Source organism: Salvelinus sp. IW2-2015, linkage group LG1 (genome assembly GCF_002910315.2).
Source record: "Salvelinus sp. IW2-2015 linkage group LG1, ASM291031v2, whole genome shotgun sequence".
Taxonomy (NCBI): Eukaryota; Metazoa; Chordata; class Actinopteri; order Salmoniformes; family Salmonidae; genus Salvelinus; species Salvelinus sp. IW2-2015.
In genome coordinates, this window is record NC_036838.1 from 55,934,814 (window position 1) to 55,957,826 (window position 23,013).

General features: G+C 41.0%; 2 protein-coding genes across 3 annotated transcripts; one reads left to right on the top strand and one right to left on the bottom strand.

The window, feature by feature from the left end:
• Positions 1-11,537: 11,537 nt before the first annotated feature.
• LOC111970606 (apoptosis facilitator Bcl-2-like protein 14) lies at positions 11,538-15,559 on the top strand. Its single transcript, XM_023997419.2, has 6 exons — positions 11,538-11,646; positions 12,020-12,662; positions 13,002-13,106; positions 13,297-13,358; positions 13,691-13,972; positions 14,367-15,559. Exons 2-6 carry the CDS (start codon positions 12,029-12,031, stop codon positions 14,412-14,414), a joined length of 1,131 nt encoding a protein of 376 aa, XP_023853187.1. The 5' UTR covers positions 11,538-11,646; positions 12,020-12,028; the 3' UTR covers positions 14,415-15,559.
• Positions 15,560-15,711: 152 nt separating this feature from the next.
• On the bottom strand, positions 15,712-22,969 carry LOC111970507 (uncharacterized). 2 transcript variants are annotated; one of them, XM_023997309.2, is made up of 5 exons: positions 19,584-22,969; positions 19,041-19,325; positions 18,213-18,282; positions 17,716-17,826; positions 15,712-17,263 (listed from the first exon to the last, which is right to left on the bottom strand). In XM_023997309.2, exons 1-5 carry the CDS (start codon positions 19,783-19,785, stop codon positions 16,600-16,602), a joined length of 1,332 nt encoding a protein of 443 aa, XP_023853077.1. In that variant the 5' UTR covers positions 19,786-22,969; the 3' UTR covers positions 15,712-16,599. The 2 variants fall into 2 exon arrangements, with proteins under 2 accessions (XP_023853077.1, XP_023853067.1); XM_023997299.2 differs by having other exon boundaries at positions 18,213-18,336.
• Positions 22,970-23,013: the final 44 nt, after the last annotated feature.

Consider the following 23,013-nt stretch of genomic DNA (forward strand, 5'->3'; position numbering starts at 1 on the left):
TAACAGGTGATCTGTGTATGCTTGAGAATTAACTACTAAACCAGTCCTCTGTACAAACGCTCAAGACAACGTCCACTGGCTTTTAACTGCTGTAGCTCCGGGGTGTACCGGGGAGCAGTGTGAGGGTGGAGTGAGGGTATCCAGGGAGGAGGAAAGTCAGTCATTGTAGTGAGAAACGGGGTCAGGAGAGGACTGGAAATCAGGACTGGGGTATGTATTAATACGGCTGAGGTCAGGACTGGGGTATGTATTAATACGGCTGAGGTCAGGAATGGGGTACGTATTAATACGGCTGAGGTCAGGACTCGGGTACAAATTAATATGGCTGAGGTCAGGACTGGGGTACGTATTAATATGGCTGAGGTCAGGACTGGGGAATGTTTTAATCAGGCAGAGGTCAGGACTGGGATATGTTTTAATACGGCTGAGGTCAGGACTGGGGTATGTATTAATACGGCTGAGGTCAGGACTGGGGTATGTATTAATACGGCTGAGGTCAGGACTGGGGTATGTTTTAATCAGGCTGAGGTCAGGACTGTGGTATGTTTTAATCAAGCTGAGTTCAGGACTGTGGTATGTTTTAATCAGGCTGAGTTCAAGACTGGGGTATGTTTTAATATGGCTCATGAGATCAGTGGGGTTTATGTTTTTTACCTTTCCTAAAGGAAATGATGCGTTGGACATTTTGTTTGGAAAGGGGGGGCGGAGACTTCAAACTGAACAACTTTGTGATCAGAGATGGGGAGCTCAACATCAGTTATTTTGCAAGGAAGAATACCAGTGGATAAGACTATATAAAAACGTGTCGTTTGTTGTGAGAGGGGAAAGCAACATTTTGAATGATATCAAGACCATCACGTAATGACAAAGTCAGCAGCAAAAGTACAGCTTGCAGTAGCATCAATGTGGATCACCTACAAGCAGTACATTGGCAGACAGAAGCCATTAATGAGGACAGTAAAAACAGATCAGATGACTTAGGTGGTCTATAAATGGTTAAAATGATCAGTGGTTGACAGCCAGGGAGTTTACCAGACAGACATTGAAAGGAAGAGAGCTGGCATGCACTAACCAGGGTTTTGATTTCCATGAGCAAGAAGCACAAAGGTATTTCAATGCATAACTTGGAAATCCCAGTCCGAAGGCAACAGCACTAGAATATTATTTGCATTGTGGGAGGCAACCTGTCTGCCTAGGGAGATTCAAACTTACCTTTGCACCTAGCACTCTTTCAAGAATCCTTAATCTACAGCAAAGAAATCTTGTCAAGAAGGAAGTTATGTTCATGTTAGGGACAGCAGGCGACTGACGCAACGTTCAGCCTCGGTTCTCTGGATATCCCTGTTGCCAATAAGATGTCATTTCAACTAACTTCCTGAAAATTTGCAAAGGTCTGGTGCGTTTCAGTCTCCCTAGGCAGGCAGGTTGCCTACAACAATTTAAACAATGGTCTAGTGCTGTTTCCCTAGGGATAGGATTTCTGAGTTACACCATGAAATAACTTGTGCTTCCTGACAATACAAGAGAGATAAGATCTATATAATGAAATCACGTTAACAGTCATTTTGCAAAAGACTCCCTCCCCTTTAACTGGCACCCTATTACCACTACTCCCTTTAGAATATAATTTGGCCGTCCGTTTCATCAAGGCAAACCAACTACAGCAGATAAACGTTCAGACTATGACCTCTACAGGATAAGATGATCTTTGACCTTGAGGTTAGCTAGCGTAAAGTGCCTTTTTGCCCTTAGCCTGTGTCATATGATAAGGAGTATGGCATGAACAACCTGAAACTTGGATGATGGGACATGTGAAGTGCGAGCAGGAAAAGAGGACAAAAACAAGCTGACATAATACGTAAAGACCTTGCCTTGTACCTTGTCTCGTATAAATGTAATTTCACACAACTTCTAATTTGTTGACCCAGACATCCCTTAGTGTATGTGCTGAAATGTCTTATAGCTACAGCAGATTAATCAATTGTGTGCGCGTGTGTGTGTGTGAGTTTGCGTGTGTGTGTGTGTGTGTGTGTGTGTGTGTGTGTGTGTGTGTGGTGTGTGGTGTGTGTGTGTGTGTGTGTGTGTGTGTGTGTGTGTGTGTGTGTGTGTGTGTGTGTGTGTGTGTGTGTGTGTGTGTGTGTGTGTGTGTGTTTGCGTGCGTGTACCTTCCACCTGCTTATTAGGCATAAATTGGTATGGAGGACAGACAGGTGAACACATCCTGCATCTTGGTGGGTGTGGCAGAGTCTTGGGCCTGGTGACAGACAGTGAGGCCAAGCCTGTTCAGGAAGGAAGTGAAGAGTTTAATTCCAAAACGCTATATATACATTTTCAGAAATGTTGGTCAAATCTAATCAAATCAAAGTTTATTTTGTCGCATACACAGATTAGTAGTTGTTAAAGTAGGCGCAGCGGAATTAGCAAATTGGTCAATTAGAAATTGGTAAATTAGCTTTTATTGTCTGAAGAAATTATGAGAGAGATCAGTGTGTTTTTTCGACTATCTGATCATGGCATGGAGTTGTTCAATGACAGACATGTACTTGTTTAAAATATATCACCTGATGGTTTAATTTCAGAGAGACAAATAATTATGTTTTTTTTTTACTAAGTGCTTTACAGTATACCTGCCTCACTCTTTGATAAATAAGTAGTACTGCTAGGTTTTACACAGTCAAATGTAACAAATAACAACGTTTTTTATTCAAGAACTGTACAAATTATAAATTTCTGACGTCAAATAATAAAAAATCGAAACATAAAAATCGATACAGTAATATGAGATCTGTATGTAAAACTTTTACATTGGACATTTGAATAATTTACCAGATGCTCTTATCCAGTGCGACTTACAGTAAGTGCATTCATCTTAAGACGCTAAGTGAGACAACCATATATCACAGTCAAATATACAGGATACAAACATTCCATTCCAGCTAAACAATGGATATACAGTATAGTGTTTTGTAAAAAATACATTTTCATACACACAAAATCTATGAATAACAAATCTATAATTTCTGATGAAAAAACACAAATGTGATAAATTGGTAGATATAGCATTTTGGAAATGAACTCTTCAAGTTATACTCATGTCAAGTCCTGTAAATGATGCAATGAAATACCTTCCTGCTTCCTGCTCATGGAAACTAAGCCCTGGTTTCTGTATTACATAGAAAAAGATGATATCAGATGTGAGCAGTCTGAATGATCGTACCTGGGGAAGTTTATGGAAATTGTACACTGATACCAGGGTCACTTGTGTTGACTTATGCAAGTCACAAGTCCCTCTAAATGTTACTGTTTAGTGTTTAGTTGTGAAAATACTAGAAAAAAAGTTGTGTGTTATTAAATATTCCAAATATATATACCTATGTGAGGATAATGTGTGTGGAGGGAAATATTTTAATGTGTTTTAGACAATTCAAATAGAAGTGTATATTTATCCTCTTAAGGATCTGACCCTTTTTTACATTTTCGCCTAAAATGACATACCCAAATCTAACTGAGCTACAGGCTGTTAGATTTGGGTATGTCATTTTAGGCGAAAATGTAAAAAAGGGTCCGAACTTAAGAGGACAAATATAGAAAAATATATAAGCAAGGATATGCATATTCTTGGTATCATTTGAAAGGAAACACTTTGAAGTTTGTGGAAATGTGAAATTAATGTAGGAGAATATACATTAGATCTGTAAAAGATAATACAAACAAAAAAACAGGCCTGTTCAAATATTTTATTTTTTCATCATCTTTGAAATGCAATAGAAAGGCAGTGTGTATGCAGTGTGTATGCAAAGTTTCAGATTTATCCAGTGAAGCATTGCAATACTGCACAATATTTTTTATCAAGTCTACCCAAATGTGCCGAATTGGTCAATTGATACATTTTCAAGTACATAACTATAGAGAACATACAACATTGATATGGTAATACAACATTTAAGTTTACACATTCCCAGGAATGTCATACATGATGGATCATTAGCTTATACACTAACTTTCACACATCACACCTCGCTTCATACTCGTCGCCAAACCCACTGGTTCCAGGTCATCTACAAGACCCTGCTAGGTAAAGTCCCCCCTTATCTCAGCTCGCTGGTCACCATAGCAGCACCTACCTGTAGCACGCGCTCCAGCAGGTATATCTCTCTAGTCACCCCCAAAACCAATTCTTCCTTTGGACGCCTCTCCTTCCAGTTCTCTGCTGCCAATGACTGGAACGAACTACAAAAATCTCTGAAACTGGAAACACCTATCTCCCTCACTAGCTTTAAGCACCAGCTGTCAGAGCAGCTCATAGATTACTGCACCTGTACATAACCCATCTACAATTTAGCCCAAACAACTACCTCTTTACCTACTGTATTTATTTATTTATTTATTTTGCTCCTTTGCACCCCATTATTTCTGTCTCTACTTTGCACTTTCTTCCACTGCAAACCAACCATTCCAGTGTTTTTTTTAGTTTTTATTTTACTTGCTGTGTTGTACTCACTTCGCCTCCATGGCCTTTTATATTTTTATTTATTTATACATATATTTGTTTGCCTTCACCTCCCTTATCTCACCTCACTTGCTCACATTGTATATAGACTTATTTTTTTTCACTGTATTATTGACTATATGTTTGTTTTACTCCATGTGTAACTATGTGTTGTTGTATGTGTCGAACTGCTTTGCTTTATCTTGGCCAGGTCGCAATTGTAAATGAGAACGTGTTCTCAATTTGCCTACCTGGTTAAATAAAGGTTAAATAAATAAATAAAATAAATAAAATAGATGGCCGGACGGGGTGGGTGTGGAGCCAGAGACAGCAGGGGTTCAAACTGTAGAACCCAGTTCCTACATTTGAATATACAAATTGATTTTATCAAACAAAACTATGCTACAATTTATCTCTGGTCCCCTCAGGATCACAAATCAGAGCAAGATTACTGAATGTAAGTACATGATTTACCTTCAGAGGTGAATGTATCAAACCAGTTGCCGTGATAAAAGTGTTTTGTTGTTGTGTACTTTCCTCAAACAATAGCATGGTATTTTTCACTATAATAGCTACTGTAAATTGGACAGTGCAGTTAGATTAATAAGAATTTAAGCTTTCTGCCCATATAAGATACATCTATGTCCTGGAAAGTTTGCTGTTACTTACAACGTCATGCTAGTCACATTAGCAACAACTGTCCCGGTATAGTGACACCGATCCCATAGAGGTTACATTATTGTACAGTCCTCTGTGAAATACATGACAAGGTCAAACCAGTTTACATTATCTTTAACTGTGATGTCATGGGGAAGACCAACAGCTCTTTTCCTGATCTAGAATTCTCCACTATCAGACTTTGTTACTGCAAGCTGCTCAATAATGAGACTGACATGTAGGTCCTCTCCAATAATTCAGAGTTGTTTAAGAGTTTAGTTTGTGATGACCAGTTGTCCATCAGCAATGAGGAAGCCCTTTATAATTATTCTCAATCAGGTGATCTAATTAATCTTCACAAGGTTGAGCCCTAACAATACAATGACTCTGCTATACACTATCTATCTATAGACACATTAGAGACTTTTGGGTTTCACTTTGGTTTCTCTATGACATGGTTTAAGTTAGCTGCCTTTCCAACTGATGCATATTTATTTTAAATGGTACTGATTTCTCTAAAGTCAGACTGAGGATACTGCAGTATCTAACTTATAAACCTCTGCAGCAGCCAAAATGTGTTTGAGTGCGGCAGAAGCAGGTAATGACCTAAGAGATAAAGATTGATGACTGATTACAGAGTGGTGTCTCTTCCTGCTACGCTGCGGTGCGCTGTCCCCCCAGGTCAACGAACGCACCATGTGAGAGGAAACATGAGTCCGACATTTGTCCTGCTTAAGGGCCATAAAAAATGAAGCAGGACACCTGGAGTATCAACCTGGATCAAATTAAGTTCAATTTAAAAACAAGATAAGGCTCCCAAACATAGACAGCTATCAAGCTGCTAAAGTGGTTCAGCAACAAATCTCTTAATTTCATCATAAATGTATCTTAATATATAGTACAAAAATCTATTTGCCCTAACAAATTATTATCAGTGTAGAGTCTTACATTACAAAAAATAAAAGTACGAAAATTAAGAAAATACCAGTGCCCTTTCAGCTGCGCCTCCCAGAATGAATAGTGTTTGTGAATCATTCATCTGTCACACTTTCTTCTTGGGATCAAATTATGTCTAAGTTTTTTGTTTACACCTCATTTACTCTAATTCTGGAGTGCATCATATGAAGGCCAACCTGTCACATTAGAGACCATACAATAACATACCACATTCAAGGTCCTTACTGAAATGACCAGTCATCTTAAAGCAAACCAGCATAAAGGTACTGATCCATTGGATAGTTGGTGTGTTTTGCACAAATATTGCGTTGATTATCAATCTATGTGATCACATAGACATCACAATGATGAACTCTCTTATTGTGTTTCACGGTATTTGAGGTGACAGCCGCTGGCAGTAAAGTGTTGCCTAAGGGTTCAACTTAAGTAAGTCAAAGTGGATGCCAGCGACTCTTCCTGGGACGGTGAATTGGATCACATAAGAGAACGCTCGTTGATCAGATAAACATATTACTATGTGAAACGGATATGATGCGTTGTCATGTAGAAAAAGGAATAATGTCAGCTCTACAAGTTGGTGTGTTTTGCACTAATGTAGCTTTGACTATCAACCTATGTGATCACAAAGCCATCACAATGATAATGTCATGCCCTGATCTGTTTCACCTGTCCTTGTGCTTGTCTCCACCCCCATCCTGGTGCCGCCCATCTTCCCAATTATCCCCTGTGTATTTATACCTGTGTTCTCTGTTTGTTTGTTGCCAGTTCATCTTGTTCGTTCTTGCTTACCAGCGGTTTTCCTGACAGCTCCTATCGTTTCCCAGCATCTCTTTGCTAGTCCTCCTGGTTTTGACCTCTGCCTGCCCCTGACCCTGAGTCCGCCTGCCGTCCTGTACCTTTGCCTTACCTTGGATTTTTCGACCCCTGCCTGCCTTGACCTGTCGTTGCCTGCCGCTGTCTCTACAATAAGCATTGTTACTTCGACAGTCTGCATCTGGGTCTTACCTTGATCGCTGAGAGATAAACTCTCTTATTGTGTTTCACAGTGTTTGGGGTGACATTCTTTGGCGTTGAAGCATCACTGGATGACTAGTTGATTTTAGTACATAATACATAGTCTATTGTGGAATGTAAATATCATATTGATTTGATCAAATTCCTCACCAAATTTTTAACACTGAGGATGTACCATTATTTTTAGAAAGGTACAACAAATTAAATCCTCCCTAAAAGCAGTTCAATTATGAGAGAGCCCTTCATAATCCTCTCATAGTTTCATGATCTGACTGTTGGTCAAACATCAGGGATCAGTATAATGGCCTGTTGTAGAGGCTGACTAACAGAGGGTGAACAACACTAATGCCACTTTGTATGCCACTGTAACTGTATGAGTTTCCAGTTGGTATTTCAGGAGAGAAATAACTGAACATCCTTCACATGAGCCAGCTGTTCACTACTAGCTCTGTAATCCTTCTGTAAGGTCAGCCTGGGTGCAACATGTATTGCGTCTGAGTACAGAATAGTATAGAATATAAAAGTAGAGATTAGAATACAAGAGAATATAATGGAATAGAATAGAATAGCAGAGAATATAATGGAATATAAGAGAATACAATGGAATACAATAAAATAGAATACAAGAGAATAGAACGGAATATAAAAAAATGGAATAGAACAGAACAGAATAGAACAGTGCCTCCCGAGTGGCGCAGCGGTCTAAGGCACTACATTGCTGTGCTAGAGGTGTCACTACAGACCCTGGTTCGTTCCCAGGCTGTGTCACAACTGGCCGTGATCAAGAGTCCCATAGGGCGGGGCACAATTGTCCCAGCGTTGTCTGAGTTAGGGGAGGGTTTGGCCGGGGGGGGGGGGGTAGGCTGGTTGAATTTGTTCTTAACAGACTTGCCTAGTTAAATAAAAAGTCCATCTCAAAATTCACAGTGATGTGTAAATGTGTCATCCACAAACATCAAGTTGTCTATAAAACGAACCTATTGGTTTTAGTGCATTACATAAAAGGAGACCAGCAAACTGAAACTTCACCCATATGTAAATCATGGATTTGGAGAGSCAACAAATGCTTGATTTGCAAACGTTTTTTTCTCTCACAAACTTCTCTTTTTTTCTTTTTCCAGGTACAGTATATACATTGAAAAGCAGAAGGGAGTGGGTGTCTGCAGCACACAGGGTGAATTGTGCAGCAGGTACTATTGAGAGGTTTTACACACCATCCCCAGTGTTCACAGAGAATGTTAATAAGGCATAGTGAGTCAGCAGCCACACTCATTATGCAGGTCATGATCATGCCATTTAAACCACAGTGATAAGAAGAGGAAAGACGGAATAGTACATTGTTCAGTTTGTGTGCAAAGCACTTTGTGAAAACTAATGAGGATGCTGCAGGGGTGAAGCCACAAAAAGCTTCATGAATAAATGTGATTGATTGATTGAGGCTTGTATTTTTCCATTGCACGGTGTACAGTATGTGTAGTCTACTGATTGTTTATGTATTGTGATGGTGTGCTAAGTGCTATGGTGTTAACAGGAAATATAATTGTGCTCCTGGGTAAAAAAAAAAATTGGGGCGACATTTGGTCAGAAATGTTGCAGATGGGAGGATAAAGTCCCTAGTGAGACACCATGGGAGAATGGAGAGACATATCGCAAGAGGAAATGGTAGAATGATGATTTACTGGGAAATATGAGTTTATCTGTGGCTGTCTGAAGGTTGGAATTAATGAGTGTTGGAATAAATACATACACACATGCACAGTATAGATATTTGAGCTCCTCCAACCAATCAGAGGTGAGGGTGGGGATGTGATTATTGTATGTTTTGCATTTAGTTATTTATGTTTTGTGTTATGGTTTCACTCTGTGAATGGTGTGTGTGCTGGCCATGGTGCTTTCGGTTGCGCACACTTCCATGCCCGCCTGGGCGACAGGCGGGTCTTGGTGCTTCCTGCCCTTGAAAATATCTTTGGGTCGGGGGCAGGAGCTTTGCCCTGCTGGCGTCTCGGGGAGGGTGGGGGCGAACGCACCCATTGACCAGAGCACCCACTGATGGGAACGGTCATTCGAATTGTCTATACTACTTTCTATACTATTGTGTTGTATTATATTGTATTGTATTGTACAGTATTGTAATGTGTTGAATTGTATTGTATTGTGTTATATAGTATTGTATTTGTATTGTATAGTATTGTCTTGCATACTATAGTATTGTATAGTATTGTCTTGTGTTGTATAGTATTGTATTTGTATTGTATAGTATTGTATTGTCTTGTGTTTTATAGTATTGTATTTGTATTGTATAGTATTGGCGTGTGTTGTATACTATTGTATTGTATAGTGTTGTATTGTATAGTATTGTAATGTGTTGTATAGTATTGTATTGTATTGTATAGTATTGGCTTGTGTTGTATAGTATTGTGTTGTATTTGTATTGTATAGTATTGTATTGTGTTGTACTGTATTGCATTGTATGGTTGTTGTTATTGATTTACTATAAAATGCGATGTAGGCTATGTGTGCCATCCAATAGTGTAAATCCAGATATATAGCTAGCTGGTTTTTGACTATAATGGTGCCTTGTGAGTAGCCTGTATTGCATTGCATTACATGATGAACTGAGAATTCAACAGAATCCTTTTTTGTATGAGTTAGTATTCTGCCAGCTTAATCTAAATTCTGGTCATATGACTACAGTGTGTGTGGCTGACATTGACTGGAGCAAATAGATTAACAGGCTTTGAACATGACCAAAGCCAGCGGGTCATTAAAAATGAAAAATCACAGCCATAATAGTAACAGTCAAAAATAAATTTCAGATCAAATGAACCCAAGTGTAAATTAATCAGAACCAGTGCATTAACGTGAACGCCGTCCCTTTTCTTATCTCTACTCCTCACATTCATCTCTGGTCACAATCATGAGCTGTGGTCGATTTCATGATTAATGCGATGCACCTTTATGATGGAATAAGATTACACTTCAAATAATGTAGCCTTGAATATGAGGAGTGCAGCGTAGACTTTTAATGGACTCTAGAAGTGTATGCCACTGCAGCCTAATGGCTATGTGGCCATACAATATAACCATATACTGTAGCCTAGTTGTGTCTTGATCACTTTTCTTGAATCGTACAGTGTAGTCATAACACTTGTCAGCGAATGGCTCAGACACCATCCACTTTTTAGGAACTGTTCAAACTTCMATTTCAGAGAATATAGGTCACTTTAGGGTGGTGTATAGACTTAAAGCCCATGGCTCCTATAAGGAGCATAGTGCGTCGATGAATGTTCTCTGTCTCTCTCGGTTCAGGGCAAGTTTTTCCAGGTCAAAGGTCACACCAGTTGGGGCCGCTCTCAGTCATATCTGCCTGGAAGTCTCTCCTCCTCCTCCACTTCCTCTCCTTCTCATCCCCCCTCCCCTCCTCCATCCTTTCCAAGGTTGCACAATAAAATCCACAACACTGCTTGGGAATATGCAGAATGACCCTGAGTCCAGGTTGGAACATGTAGCATCATGCCACCACAAAGACCTGCCCCAAAAAGAGCACACTCAATGATATATCATGTATTTTTGTGTTTCTCCAGACCTAAAGGTTATGGTAATATATTATCAGCTGAACCGAAAGTCCAAATSCCGCACAAAGTAGTTACTCACATTTTCCCTGCAGTCAACAAATGTTCTTATCAGTAGGCTACGGGTTTGACTACAGAGGTCCAGAAATGGTGATGGCAGCCTTTATTGCTGCCTTTGACAGTAATAAAAGTTGACTTGACTGTGCCCAGTGTGTATGGTCAATCATAAAACAAGAGGGTGAGGATTCTGTTTTGTTTCTAGTCGCATATGCCACTAAACCTGCATTATTATATAGGCCATATGAATGTTATTTTGTTGATGGGGAAGTGTTATCTTAATCAAATCAAATGTATTAGTCACATAMACAATTTACAGCAGGTATAAAAGGTGCAGTGAAATGCTTATGCGTTAGCTCCCTCAACAATGCAGAACATAAATCCTTTATCAATAATAACAACGATGAAGTAAAAAAATTAAATAAGAAGTAGTAGAAGTAGCAGAAGATGTAATATGCATAGTAATAAGGGACTGGATTTACAATGGATTTACATATTTAAAGTGGGTAGTAGAATCAATAGTATATATTAGAACAGCAGCATCGACTGTGTGTGTGTGTGTGTGTGTGTTTCAGGTTAACTAAAACCAATACCGTAATTTCCCCTTGTGGGACGAGCAGGACAACACCGAAACCGTAAACAAGCCCTAAAGTACTGTTGAGGAGAAATCATATGACGCATTGAACTTCTACTCACCTGCTACACTTCAGCCACGCGCTCTGCATGAAGGGTGGTGATAGGCTGTCGGTAAAGAAGGAGGCGTAAACCAAAGCGTCATTATATGTCCTGAACAGGGTTTTTGTTGAAGAGGTCATATTTAGGTAAGGATATCTCACCTAGTCAACACGTCGAAATCAACACATTTATCGGGAAGGGAACAGCAAGACAGTTAGTGAAAAAGTGAGTAGCCTACTGTATGATATTCTATTATATTTCATGTTGTCGACTGACGTATTCACATGGGAAATTGGTAATGGTAGGCTACTGTTAATGTTCAGGAAGAACTRAGATCAGCATTGGGTGAAATACCACGACCAGAGAGAACTGTTATGCAAGTTTTTGGGCACCCAATGCTGTGTTTAATCGTTGGTTTAGCCGTATTTCAGAAAATGTAAACGAAAACTTTACTTTAGGCTATTTTACAAGTGAAACCAAAACAACCAGAACAACATATCCAATACAATTGTGCAATTGTGACATATCATAATGTTGAAAGAAATTCGTATTTACGGTAATGAAAAAAATGTATCTAATTTTGCATTATCTATTGTAGATTACTATTATGCAGGTTACAGAAAAGAAGATGCCCAAACAGGCCCAGCTGCTCTCTCTTGGCCGCAAGGACACCAGTCACCTCTTGGAAGTGTATGTGAAGCGCAGCATCAGTTTAAGTGACGGGACATGTGAGGACCAGAGGTCACCAACAAAGCCTCGGAAGTGGGTGACACTGTCAGAGAAACGCAGAAGAGTCCACCGGCATTCTATTGACTCCTTGGTCACCTTAGGGCCCAGCAAACTTGAAGAGGGCGATGCCACCAGCACACCACACGACGAGGGCTTTGTTATACCAAATGTGGCTCCTGTAGAAATCCCAGGGCCTGCTGATATTCCTGAGATTGATGTGTCTACTGAACTGGAGAATAAGTCTAAAGAGGGAAAGAAGAAGACCAAAAGGCCCTCTCTCTGGAAAAGTTTTCTGGGTTTCTTCTCGAAGAAGGGGAGTGACCAGAAAGATGAGCATGAGTCTGGTACAGAGACTGGTGGACAGTCACAAGGAAACAAATCCATAAAAAAGCAATGGCGCTCCATGAGGAGACTACCTCAGAGAAAAACTAAGAGTGACAGCCTCAGAGGGTCTGTGAGGAGATCATCGTCTCGGAACAGGGCCAACACTACAGAAATAACTGGAGTTGAATGTAGGTTTGAGCGGGCATGGCACCCAAACATCACACACACTACTGTTTTTGTTGTTGTTGTTATGATCCTTTTGTTCAAACAGGATTTTGTGGATAATCTTAGTTTAACAGTGTTTTGGGAAATTGGGCCTTAGTTGGTAGTCCAGTTGTTAGAGAGTTAGTTGGTAGTCCTGTTATTAGTTGGTAGTCCTGTTATTAGAGAGTTAGTTGGTAGTCCTGTTATTAGTTGGTAGTCCAGTTGTTAGAGAGTTAGTTGGTAGTCCTGTTATTAGTTRGTAGTCCTGTTATTAGAGAGTTATTGCATGAAAAAAATACTCTGTTACTTGTTACTCTCTACAGCGGTTGTGAGTGTGGTGCTTACAGACTCGTACTATGAGAAAGTGTCAGAAGAGCTGGAGAAGATTGTGTCTGAGGAGAAAGAGACAGACACAGCTTCTACAGATGGTAAGTAGCCTATCATCAAGCAATGTTCTCATGTGTATTGATGTCTTATCTAATCATAATAGAAATCGCACATTCAATAGCATCCTAAGCAATCTATATATAAAACTGTAACGGCCATGTAATACAGCACATCACACATCTGTTACAACTGTGTAGACTTCTATTGACCCTTTCTATCCATTTCTTACAGAGGACGTCATCAAAAGGATAATTGTTCTGATGAAGCAGCAAGGAGACGTCATTAATAACAAGGTTTGTGTTCATAAACTACAAAGAAAAATAATGTATGTGAGAAACTTAATACAAAGTCTATCTTTGACACTCAATGCTTCTTTCACATCCAGGATAGCTTGCTACCCAGGCTGGGTAGTACCCAGGCTGGGTACCAGTCTGTTTGTGCTAACATTCCACCCCTTGTACGCAGTATCCTATGCCAAACAGGTTTGGTAAATGGCACAGAGTACAAGGAGTGGAATATTACCACAAAACTGGTCTGGATTTCAGGCTAAATGTGCTATTTCCTCATGGATAATAATGTATTACTCTATGGTCACTCATGAAAGTATGTCCTGCTCTCTCCATAGCTGAAGGAGAACCCCAGCCTGAGCGCTTTCTTCCAGAAGCTGTCCTACAGTACCTTCCAGCAGTTGGCTGATACGTATGTGGAGACAGAGACCCCTACAGGCCAGAACCGCCAGACACCACACACTGTTGGGCCCGGGCCCGTCAACGCCCCAGAGCTGGTCAAGCTGGCCTTCACTCTGGACTTCACAGCCAGGGTGGCCTGTCTCTCCAGACAATCCACAGGACACATCATGGGCCTGGGCAATCGCTACTTAGAGGACCGCTTCACCCAGACACCAGAGGCAAGAGTCAGCCCTGTTTTCTCTTTTAATTCAAATGCATGTAATTATGTGTAAATCACAGGAGGCTGGTGGCACCTTATTTGGGGAGAACGGGCTCGCGGTAATGACTGAAGTGGAATTAGTGGAATGGTATCAAATACAACAAATACATGGTTTCCATGTGTTTGATGACATTCCATTTGCTCCGTTCCGGATGTTACTATGAGCCGTTCTCCCCTCAGAAGCCTCATGTGGTATAAACTAAAATAGAAGGGATTGTCAGAAGGGATTGTGACACAGAAACACCCCCAACACACAAGTTAAAACCTGTTTTGTACTTTTAACCACAGTGCTGTTAGCAGGTGAATCAAGGAAGATCACATATGTTTCTAATGGCATTTATTTTGCTTTGCAGGTTAATCCAGATCAGACGTTGCATAACCAGGATGGTCCTAATCATTGATGCACCACCACATGCAAATGAGACCAACTACTGCMGGGGAAAGTAAACATACTCAGTACTGTAATAGCACATGTAGTGTTCCTTGGGACACAAATAAAACCCAGAGGCAGGTCACCTAGGGAACATCACATGACAGCCACTTATGGTAGTCCTTGTACCAGTAAATCTACACTAGGTAATCTAAATAACTACTATGTGTACAGGTTAGTAAGTCAAATATATCCACTTCTTACCACTTGTGGTGCAGTCTGTATTTACTTATCTGAATTAGTGATAGTAAGTACTATGTAGCCTACTGTAACTGCATGTACTTGCTACAAGGTACAGGTACACTGGTTATTTTCCTACAGCAGGGTATCTTAATCCTGGTTCTGTGGACTCAAAGGGGTGCACAATTTTGGTTTTGCCCTAGCAATACACACCTGATTCCACTAATCAAAGGTTTGATGATGAGTTGATTAGTGACATGATGTGTGTAGTGCTAGGGTAAAAACTCAAATGTGCACCCCTTTGAATCCTCAGGACCAGGACTAAGAAACACGCCCCTACAGTAACCCTAGAGTAATGCATTGTTTCTGGCGATTCTACTTATGACACGTGAGAAAATAAGGAAACCAAGCTATTGATCCAAACTATTTATGTAGCAATATTTCCAGGTGGTAGAAATATATTTTCTCTAATACTGTGGTCCTGTGTGGCTCAGTTGTTAGAGCATGATGCTTGTAACACCAAGTGTCAATTCCCACTGGAGCCACCCATATGTGAAATGTATACACGCATGACTATAAGTCACTTTGGATAAAAGCGTCTGCTAAATGGTATATATTATTTCTACAATATCAATGTTTTACAGATTTGATAGAATGCACTTTACAAAACTTTATCTGGCTATGTAATAATGCAATGCAATGTCCAGCACTTTACACAGTGCACTAGTATTAGTGCAATTACATGAAAATTGCAGCATACTTCTATTAACTTTTTTAAACTATTATTGTTATTGGCAGTGCAATCTTTAGTTTCATCATTGTCTACCTGTTTTGGGCTGAACAACTGCTGATGAACAATATGACATTTATATAGATGTGTATGCTGGCATTCACACTATTTCTTACATGAATAAATTATGTTTTTGTTAAAAAGCACTACTTCTACTGATTGAAATGCATTATTTGATGGTACCTTGGTTGATACAGTATCAGCATTTGACTTTGGTTAATGGCCAAACTGTCCTTCGAGAGAGAGCTGCATTCTTGAAACTGCCAGAGCTTTGAGTAAGAAAGAGAAAGCCACAGCCTTTTCATTTGTTAACTACTTTTATTTAAATGAACTAAGTTCCACTCAACCTCAGCAAAACAGCTGGTCAAGGTTAAAAGGCTTAACATTGTCTCAATCCAAAGGTATTACTATTCAGCTAACAAAATAATGGTGTTTATTAGGATCCTATCAAACACTGATAGTAACCAGATAGGAAAAAATGTTGTGCTTGCTATTTGCCGCCTTTCTTATGCCCAAGGCTGTAAATTCCTACCGCCAGTGGGCGAATGGAGTTCTCCGTTCAAGATGATGTTTTCATCTCTGCCGGGTAGCCCCCCACTCATAGGACTGTCACTCACTTGATGAACAATACCCGCGGTCAAATACCTGAAAGTAATTTGATTAAACTAGTTGAGGTGTAATACATGTCCTGTGGACATTATTTACCTTTATTTAATTAGGGAGTCACCATTGAGACCAGTGTCTTTCAAGCGCTGCATATACAATTTCATAAAATACATAAATCTAATACAATATAAGTACTACCTTACCTGGAAGTCGGCTGATAACGTAATACCTACTACTTTACCTGGAAGTCAGCTGATAAGGAACATGAGGGAGTTGTTTTGACTATGTGACGTGACTAAGAGGGACTCTACACTATTCATCATTCCTTCCAGTCATTGTGCATACTGGAGTGAGAATGGAAGGGCGTAGTAGAAAGAGAGCTTTTGTGCTTACTGCCTCATGCGGCACATGAGAGTCGACTTCACTAATTTGGTTCAACATACATTATACTTCAAAGTACAAACTAGTTGTGAATTGGATACAGGCAGACTTAGGTCTGCTATTCATTTGCTGAGAAAATCACATTCCTAACCATGTGACCCGATCAGGGAAAAACTCCTGACCCTAAAGTCAGCCAACATTAGTAGCCAGTATTGGCACACTCCACAGGAAGGCTGGGGAGGAGAGCTAACCCTTCCTCCACCTCATCCCCTCCCTGAGACATCCTCTCCTCCTCTTCCTCCACCCCCATGTAGGAGATGTGTGGGGAGGCCAGGGCCTCTTTCTTTATGCAGGGGCCATACTCCAGTGGCAGCAGCCTCTTGCTATGGTGGAGTAGAGACTGGTTGTTGGGCTGATTGGGCTGGTTGTCCATCGCTAGTTCCAGGTTGAAGAGGAGGGAGAAGCTCAGGGGGTCAGGGTGGCTCTCGGTTGGGGTGTTGGGGCTCTCGGTTGTGTAATGGGTGCTGGTGGTGGACAGCTGGAACCGCAGGACGGAGCGACGGCGCTGCTGTGGAGGAGGATCCTCTGCACTCTTAAACTGTGTATGTTTTTCTTTGGCAGATGCCAGAAAGCGTAGGGGCCACAACCTGATAAGATTGCAGGGCCACAACCTGATAGGATTGCAGGGCCACAACCCAACAGAATTGTAGGGCAACAACCTGACAGGATTGTAGAGCCACAACCTGACAGGATTGCAGGGCCACAACCTGACAGGATTGTAGGGCCACAACCTGATAGGATTGCAGGGCCACAACCTGGCAGGACCAACGGGCCAAAATCTGACAGGACCAGAGGGCCACAACCTAAAAGCATCACAAAACAGAGTGTAAGAGAGAGCACTGGCTGCACTAGCCTGACAGAAGGTGTTATGGAAAAGTACTTGGTAGAAGAGAGATTAAAACAAACATGTCTGACAGACAGGAGCTACCCACCAGGTAATGGCAGATCAACATTCAATTTTGATTGATACATAATTGCCCACAGTTTAAAATGAACCACACCTAGAAACCCTGTAGTCAAATTTGTTGATGTCAGGATTAACCTGACAAGAACATCTATTGAAATATGATTTACCAACCACGTTGATATCATACGATAACCAGACAGTATGTTGAAATAACAAATGGTGACTCAACCAATTCTAACCTGATGGGGATGCTCTTGCCAATAACACCATGGTGTTTGTGTGGCACATGATTTCCAGTAACTGGGATCGCTGACTTACAGCTGATATGATCTGACAGTCACGTCTCACCTGTGCATGAGGTTCTTCCTGGGGTGAGAGAGCTTTAGAAGGAATGGCACAGCCATTTCGACACCCGGCCACAGCCACTTCCCTGGGACTTGGCGGAGCCAACACAGCACCCTGGGGGACGTAAAGTACACACAAGTTGAAGCAAAGAAAAACATATAGACACAAATGTACAAATGGTAATATGGTATGAACATAAGCATGACAGAACGAGCCATAGTTACAGTATGTAACCAAGGGGTAGACTGTACAGAATGTGTACTGTAAACACTATCAGTTCACAGCTAAGTTTACCCTTGGAAATCGCCGGAAATGTCTATGAATTGTCTATGGAAGTTTCCATAATTCTGCTTATTTTAATGGTGTTAGTCATAGTAACTATGCTATCATGTTTTGATTGATGGACATTTTATAGTCAGTGGGGTAATGTGACTTGTTTTCTTTGTTCTTCTGATAAATTCAATATGGTTGTTTGTATAGATGCTAGTATTGAGCATCACCTGTAGTTGACATGGAGAAAGATAGAGGCTGGCAGTATGTAGGGCAGCAGCAGGTAGGACAGCAGACGGGCTGGGAAGAATGAGTTGTTTACACCACATTTAGCCATGAGGTTGCACAGCAATGCTGAAACAGTAGACAAAACAAGCACAACCACAACTGTATCAAAAGGTTGGCTGGTTTCCATTAAAGTGCCGTAGATCAATTAATTACTCCCTTTTTGTTCACAAAGCCCTACTACACAAGCTTCCAACTTCCCTACTTTGTTGTTATAGTATAAAAAAAACATTACATACCAAACCCGCTCACAGGGTTGGTTAACTCTCGAGGTTCCTCAGATCTCCCCCAAATTAGGTAAATCCTAAAGTACACTGCAATTATACGCTCTGATGCTGCTTGTGCAATTTAAAATAATGATTGGGGAACTATTTGCTGAGGAATGTGGCTGTTTTTCTTGATTGTTTATTGAGCAATATTTTAGTTTGTTTTTGTCCTATCTGATTTTGATTTGATTTTGTCTATGAATTGTATGTGCAGGGCTCCCTTGCGAAAGAGACCCTGGTCTCAATGGTGAATCTCTGTCAAATAAAACATAACGTTATGATATTTTAACAGTCTTGGCTGTCAAATGTGAAGAAACCATAAAACAAAACTTGAACGTGAGAGATAAATGTTTTGTGTTTTACTATTGAGCAACGTTTATAATTGTCTCACCCATCTGGGCATGGCTTCACGGTTAAGGGACAGCTGAAGTTGTGGCTAAATGCCCACTAACAACACAGCAGTGGCATGACATGGTGATGTGGTGTGGGTGGTGTCGTCATGCATACCTCTCTGGACCCATGGTGGCAGGCTGAGATATACAGCCTTCTCTAGAGAGCTCAGGTTCCACCTCAGGTCCTCCAGGCCATGGGAATACTCCTCAGGCAACTCTGGATCCAGCTCTGAGTCCGTCAATACGTCCCCTTTTTTCTCCTCTTCCGCCTCTTTCTCCTCCTCTAGTGTTACCTCCTCCTCTTCCTCCTCTTCTTTCAGGACAGGCTGCGAGTCGGTGTCACTCCCCAGAGAGGACTGGGAATGAACGTTTCTCATCCTTACTAGAGGGTGCTTCATATCTGCAACACATTTTAATTTGGTTGAACTTTTGACTCTGGTCTATTTATACATTRTAATAACTACAGCTCTCATCAGTCCACTATGAATCTCTTTACACAGAGCGATGAGGTCATTTGTCTTCAAAACAAAGGGATCCCGTCCACAAAGCTCTTATAGTGTACAGTGTACCTAAACATTTCAAAGCAAACAACTAGTTAAGAAAAAAAGCAATTCACACTTTTATTGTGTCATGCATGCAGTTAAAGGGTAACACTTGCCTCTGTTATTAGCATATTTCATTTTCCAGGGAGATAGATACAGGCACAAGGAGAGAAGTAGGAGCAGGGGAAAAGGGGTCGAGTTCCTCCCCCAACCAGCACAGTGTGGAGTGGACACTGGACAGGGATATTTGACCAGGCACTGTTTGGACTGCCAGACTATGCAATGTTGCAAGGTGAAACTATTTTTAGTGGACACCATGACTCGAAATTCCCCAGCAACAGATTCATATTTCTGTATTTACTTTTTAACCTTTGAGTAGATATTCTGGAGAAAAAAAATATTTGTAATTGGCATTGTCTGTAAAGATGCCATTTTCAACCACCTTCTGAGAGAAAATGTGTACTAAATGAAATATTGTACTCAATTTATCCACAAGATGTCACTGCTGTGTCATGAATGGCAGTAGACCATTTCTCGTCCCCCTTAGATATTGTTAAAGATGCCAAATACAGCGAAATATAACACAGGTGGAATACAGGAGGAGTCAGATGGGGACTTGATCTGCATGGAGCTGTATGCAATACACCAAGCAGAGTTAGAGTAGTAGTTTCACAAGCAAACAGGTCAAGTACGGATCAGTGACATTTCAGTCCAAATACACTATATATACAAAAGTATGTGGACACTCCTTCAAATTACTGGATTCGGCTATTTCAGCCACACCAGTTGCTGACAGGTGTATAAAATCGAGCACACCGCCATGCAATCGCCATAGACAAACATTGGCAGTAGAATGGCCTTACTGAAGAGTTCAGTGACTTTCAACATGGCACAATCACAGGATGCCACCTTCCCAACAAGTTCGTCAAATTTCTGCCCTGGTCAACTGTAAGTGCTGTTGTTGTGAAGTGGAAACGTCTAGGAGCAACAACGGCTCAGCCACGAAGTGACAGGCCACACAAGCTCACAGAATGTCACTGCCTTGTGCTGAAGTGCGTAAAAATCATCTGTTCTCGGGTTGCAACACTCACTAAAGTTCCAAACTGCCTCTGGAAGCAACGTCAGCACAAGAACTGTTCGTCAGGAGCTTCATGAAATGGGTTTCCATGGCCGAGCAGCCGCACACAAGCCTAAGAACACCATGCGCAATGCCAAGTGTCGACTGGAGTGGTGTAAAGCTTTCCGCCATTGGACTCTGGAGTGATGAATCACGCTTCACCATCTGGCAATCCGGCAGACGAATCTGGGTTTGGCAGATGTCAGGAGAACGCTACCTGCCCCAATGCATAGTGCCAACTTCAAAGTTTGGTGGAGGAGGAATAATGGTCTGGGGCTGTTTTTCATGGTTCGGGCTAAGCCCCTTAGTTCCAGTGAAGGAAAATCTTAACGCAACAGCATACAATGACATTCTAGACGATTCTGTGCTTCCAACTTTGTGGCAACAGTTTGGGGAAGGCTCTTTCCTGTTTCAGCATGACAATGCCCCTGTGCACAAAGCAAGGTCCATACAGAAATGGTTTGACGAGATCGGTGTGGAAGAACTTGACTGGCCTGCACAGAGCCCTGACATCAACCCCATCGAACACCTTTGGGATGAATTGGAACGCCGACTGCAAGCCAGGCCTAATCACCCAACATCAGTGCCCGACCTCACTAGTGCTCTAGTGGCTGATTGGAAGCAAGTCCCCACAGCAATATTCCAACATCTAGTGGAAAGCCTCCCCAGAAGAGTGGAGGCTGTTATAGCAGCAAAGCGGGGACCAACTCCATATTAATGACCATGAATTTGGAATGAGATGTTCGACGAGCAGGTATCCACATACTTTTGGTCATGTAGCGTATTTTTTGTTTTGGGGTAGCGATAGGAAATGAGTAAACAAAATATATTCTACTAGCTAGGTGAAGCAGAATCACTTCCTTACATATTTGGACAGTGAAGTAAAACAATTAATATGGCTCTATAACCCAGAATTTGGGATTTGTTATGAGGCGACAGCACAGAATGTCACCTTTTATTTGAGGGTATTTTCATACATCGGTTTTACCATTATTATTGAATTCCCCCCATTTTGAAGTTGTCATAAGTATTTAGACAAATTAACTTAGTTTATTCAATTTAGTCAAAAGTTTAGTACGCATCGACTATATCAAGCTTGTGACTCTACAAACTTGTTGGATGCATTTTCACTTTGTTTAGGTTGTGTTTCAGATTGTTGTGCCGCCCACCTCCCCTCAGACGATCCCGCAGGTGAAGCCGGATGTGGAGGTTTTGGGCTGGCGTGGTGCCAAATGGTCTGTGTGTAAAACGACTTGGGAAGCAGTTTATGGTAGAGAAATTAACATTAAATTCTCTGGCACCAGCTCAGGTGGACATTACTGCAGTCAGCATGCCAACTGCACACTCCCTCAAAACTTGAGACCACTGTGGCATTGTTTTGTGCGACAAAACTGCACATTTTAAAGTGGACCTTTTTTGTCCCCAGCACTGTGCAATGATCATGCTGTTTAATCAGCTTCTCGAGATGCCATTGGCAAAAGAGAAATGCTCACTAACAGATGTAAAATAATATGTGCACAGAATGAGAAATAAGCTTTTGTGCATATGGAAAATGTCTGGGATTCTTTATTTCAGCTAATGAAACATCTTGCATTTATATTTTTGTTCAGTGTATATTCATCCAAATACTTGACACCTTCAAATRGGGTGACATATATATTTTTAAAACCTTTTTTTAACTAGACATGTCAATTAAGAACAAATTCTTATTTTCAATGACGGCCTAGGAACAGTGGGTTAACTGCCTTGTTCAGGGGCATAATGACAGATTTTTATCTCGTCAGCTCCGGGAATTGATCTTGCAACCTTCCGGTTACTAGTCCAACGCTCTAACCACTAGGCTACCTGCCGCCCCCATATACGCGTAAAGTACTTTCATTTCCAAATGCTTAAACGGAGGTATGAAAATACCCTCAAATATAACGTGACATTCTGTTCTGTCACCTCAAACATTTGATCTCATATCCAAAATGCTGGAGTATAGAGCCAAATTATAAGGTTTAGCTTCACTGTCCAAATAAACACGTAGTTGAGACTACCTCAAAAAGCACACACAATAGTCGTTACAATTAACTGAAGTATTGTTGATTGTAAACTTTACCGTGTCTAAAACGTAAATCCCATGCTATACTGTGAACAAAAGGGAGCTAAGAAAAAAAAAAGTAAACATACCAGGGGTTTACTGGTCTTGATATCTTATAATCCAACAAGGTTTCTTTTTTTAGCATAGATCGACAAATTAATCCCAACAGAGCCACTGCACGCAAGATACATTTTCCCATATCAAGAAAMCGTGGTCGTTGCCAAAAGGAACACTACTGTTCTGCCAGACTTCAGGTTTGGCGAAGGCCACGGTCATTATCTCAGTGAGAAACACAATGTGTTTGTGTCATTGTAACATTCACTTTCCCCCCCTTTACAGTCCTACA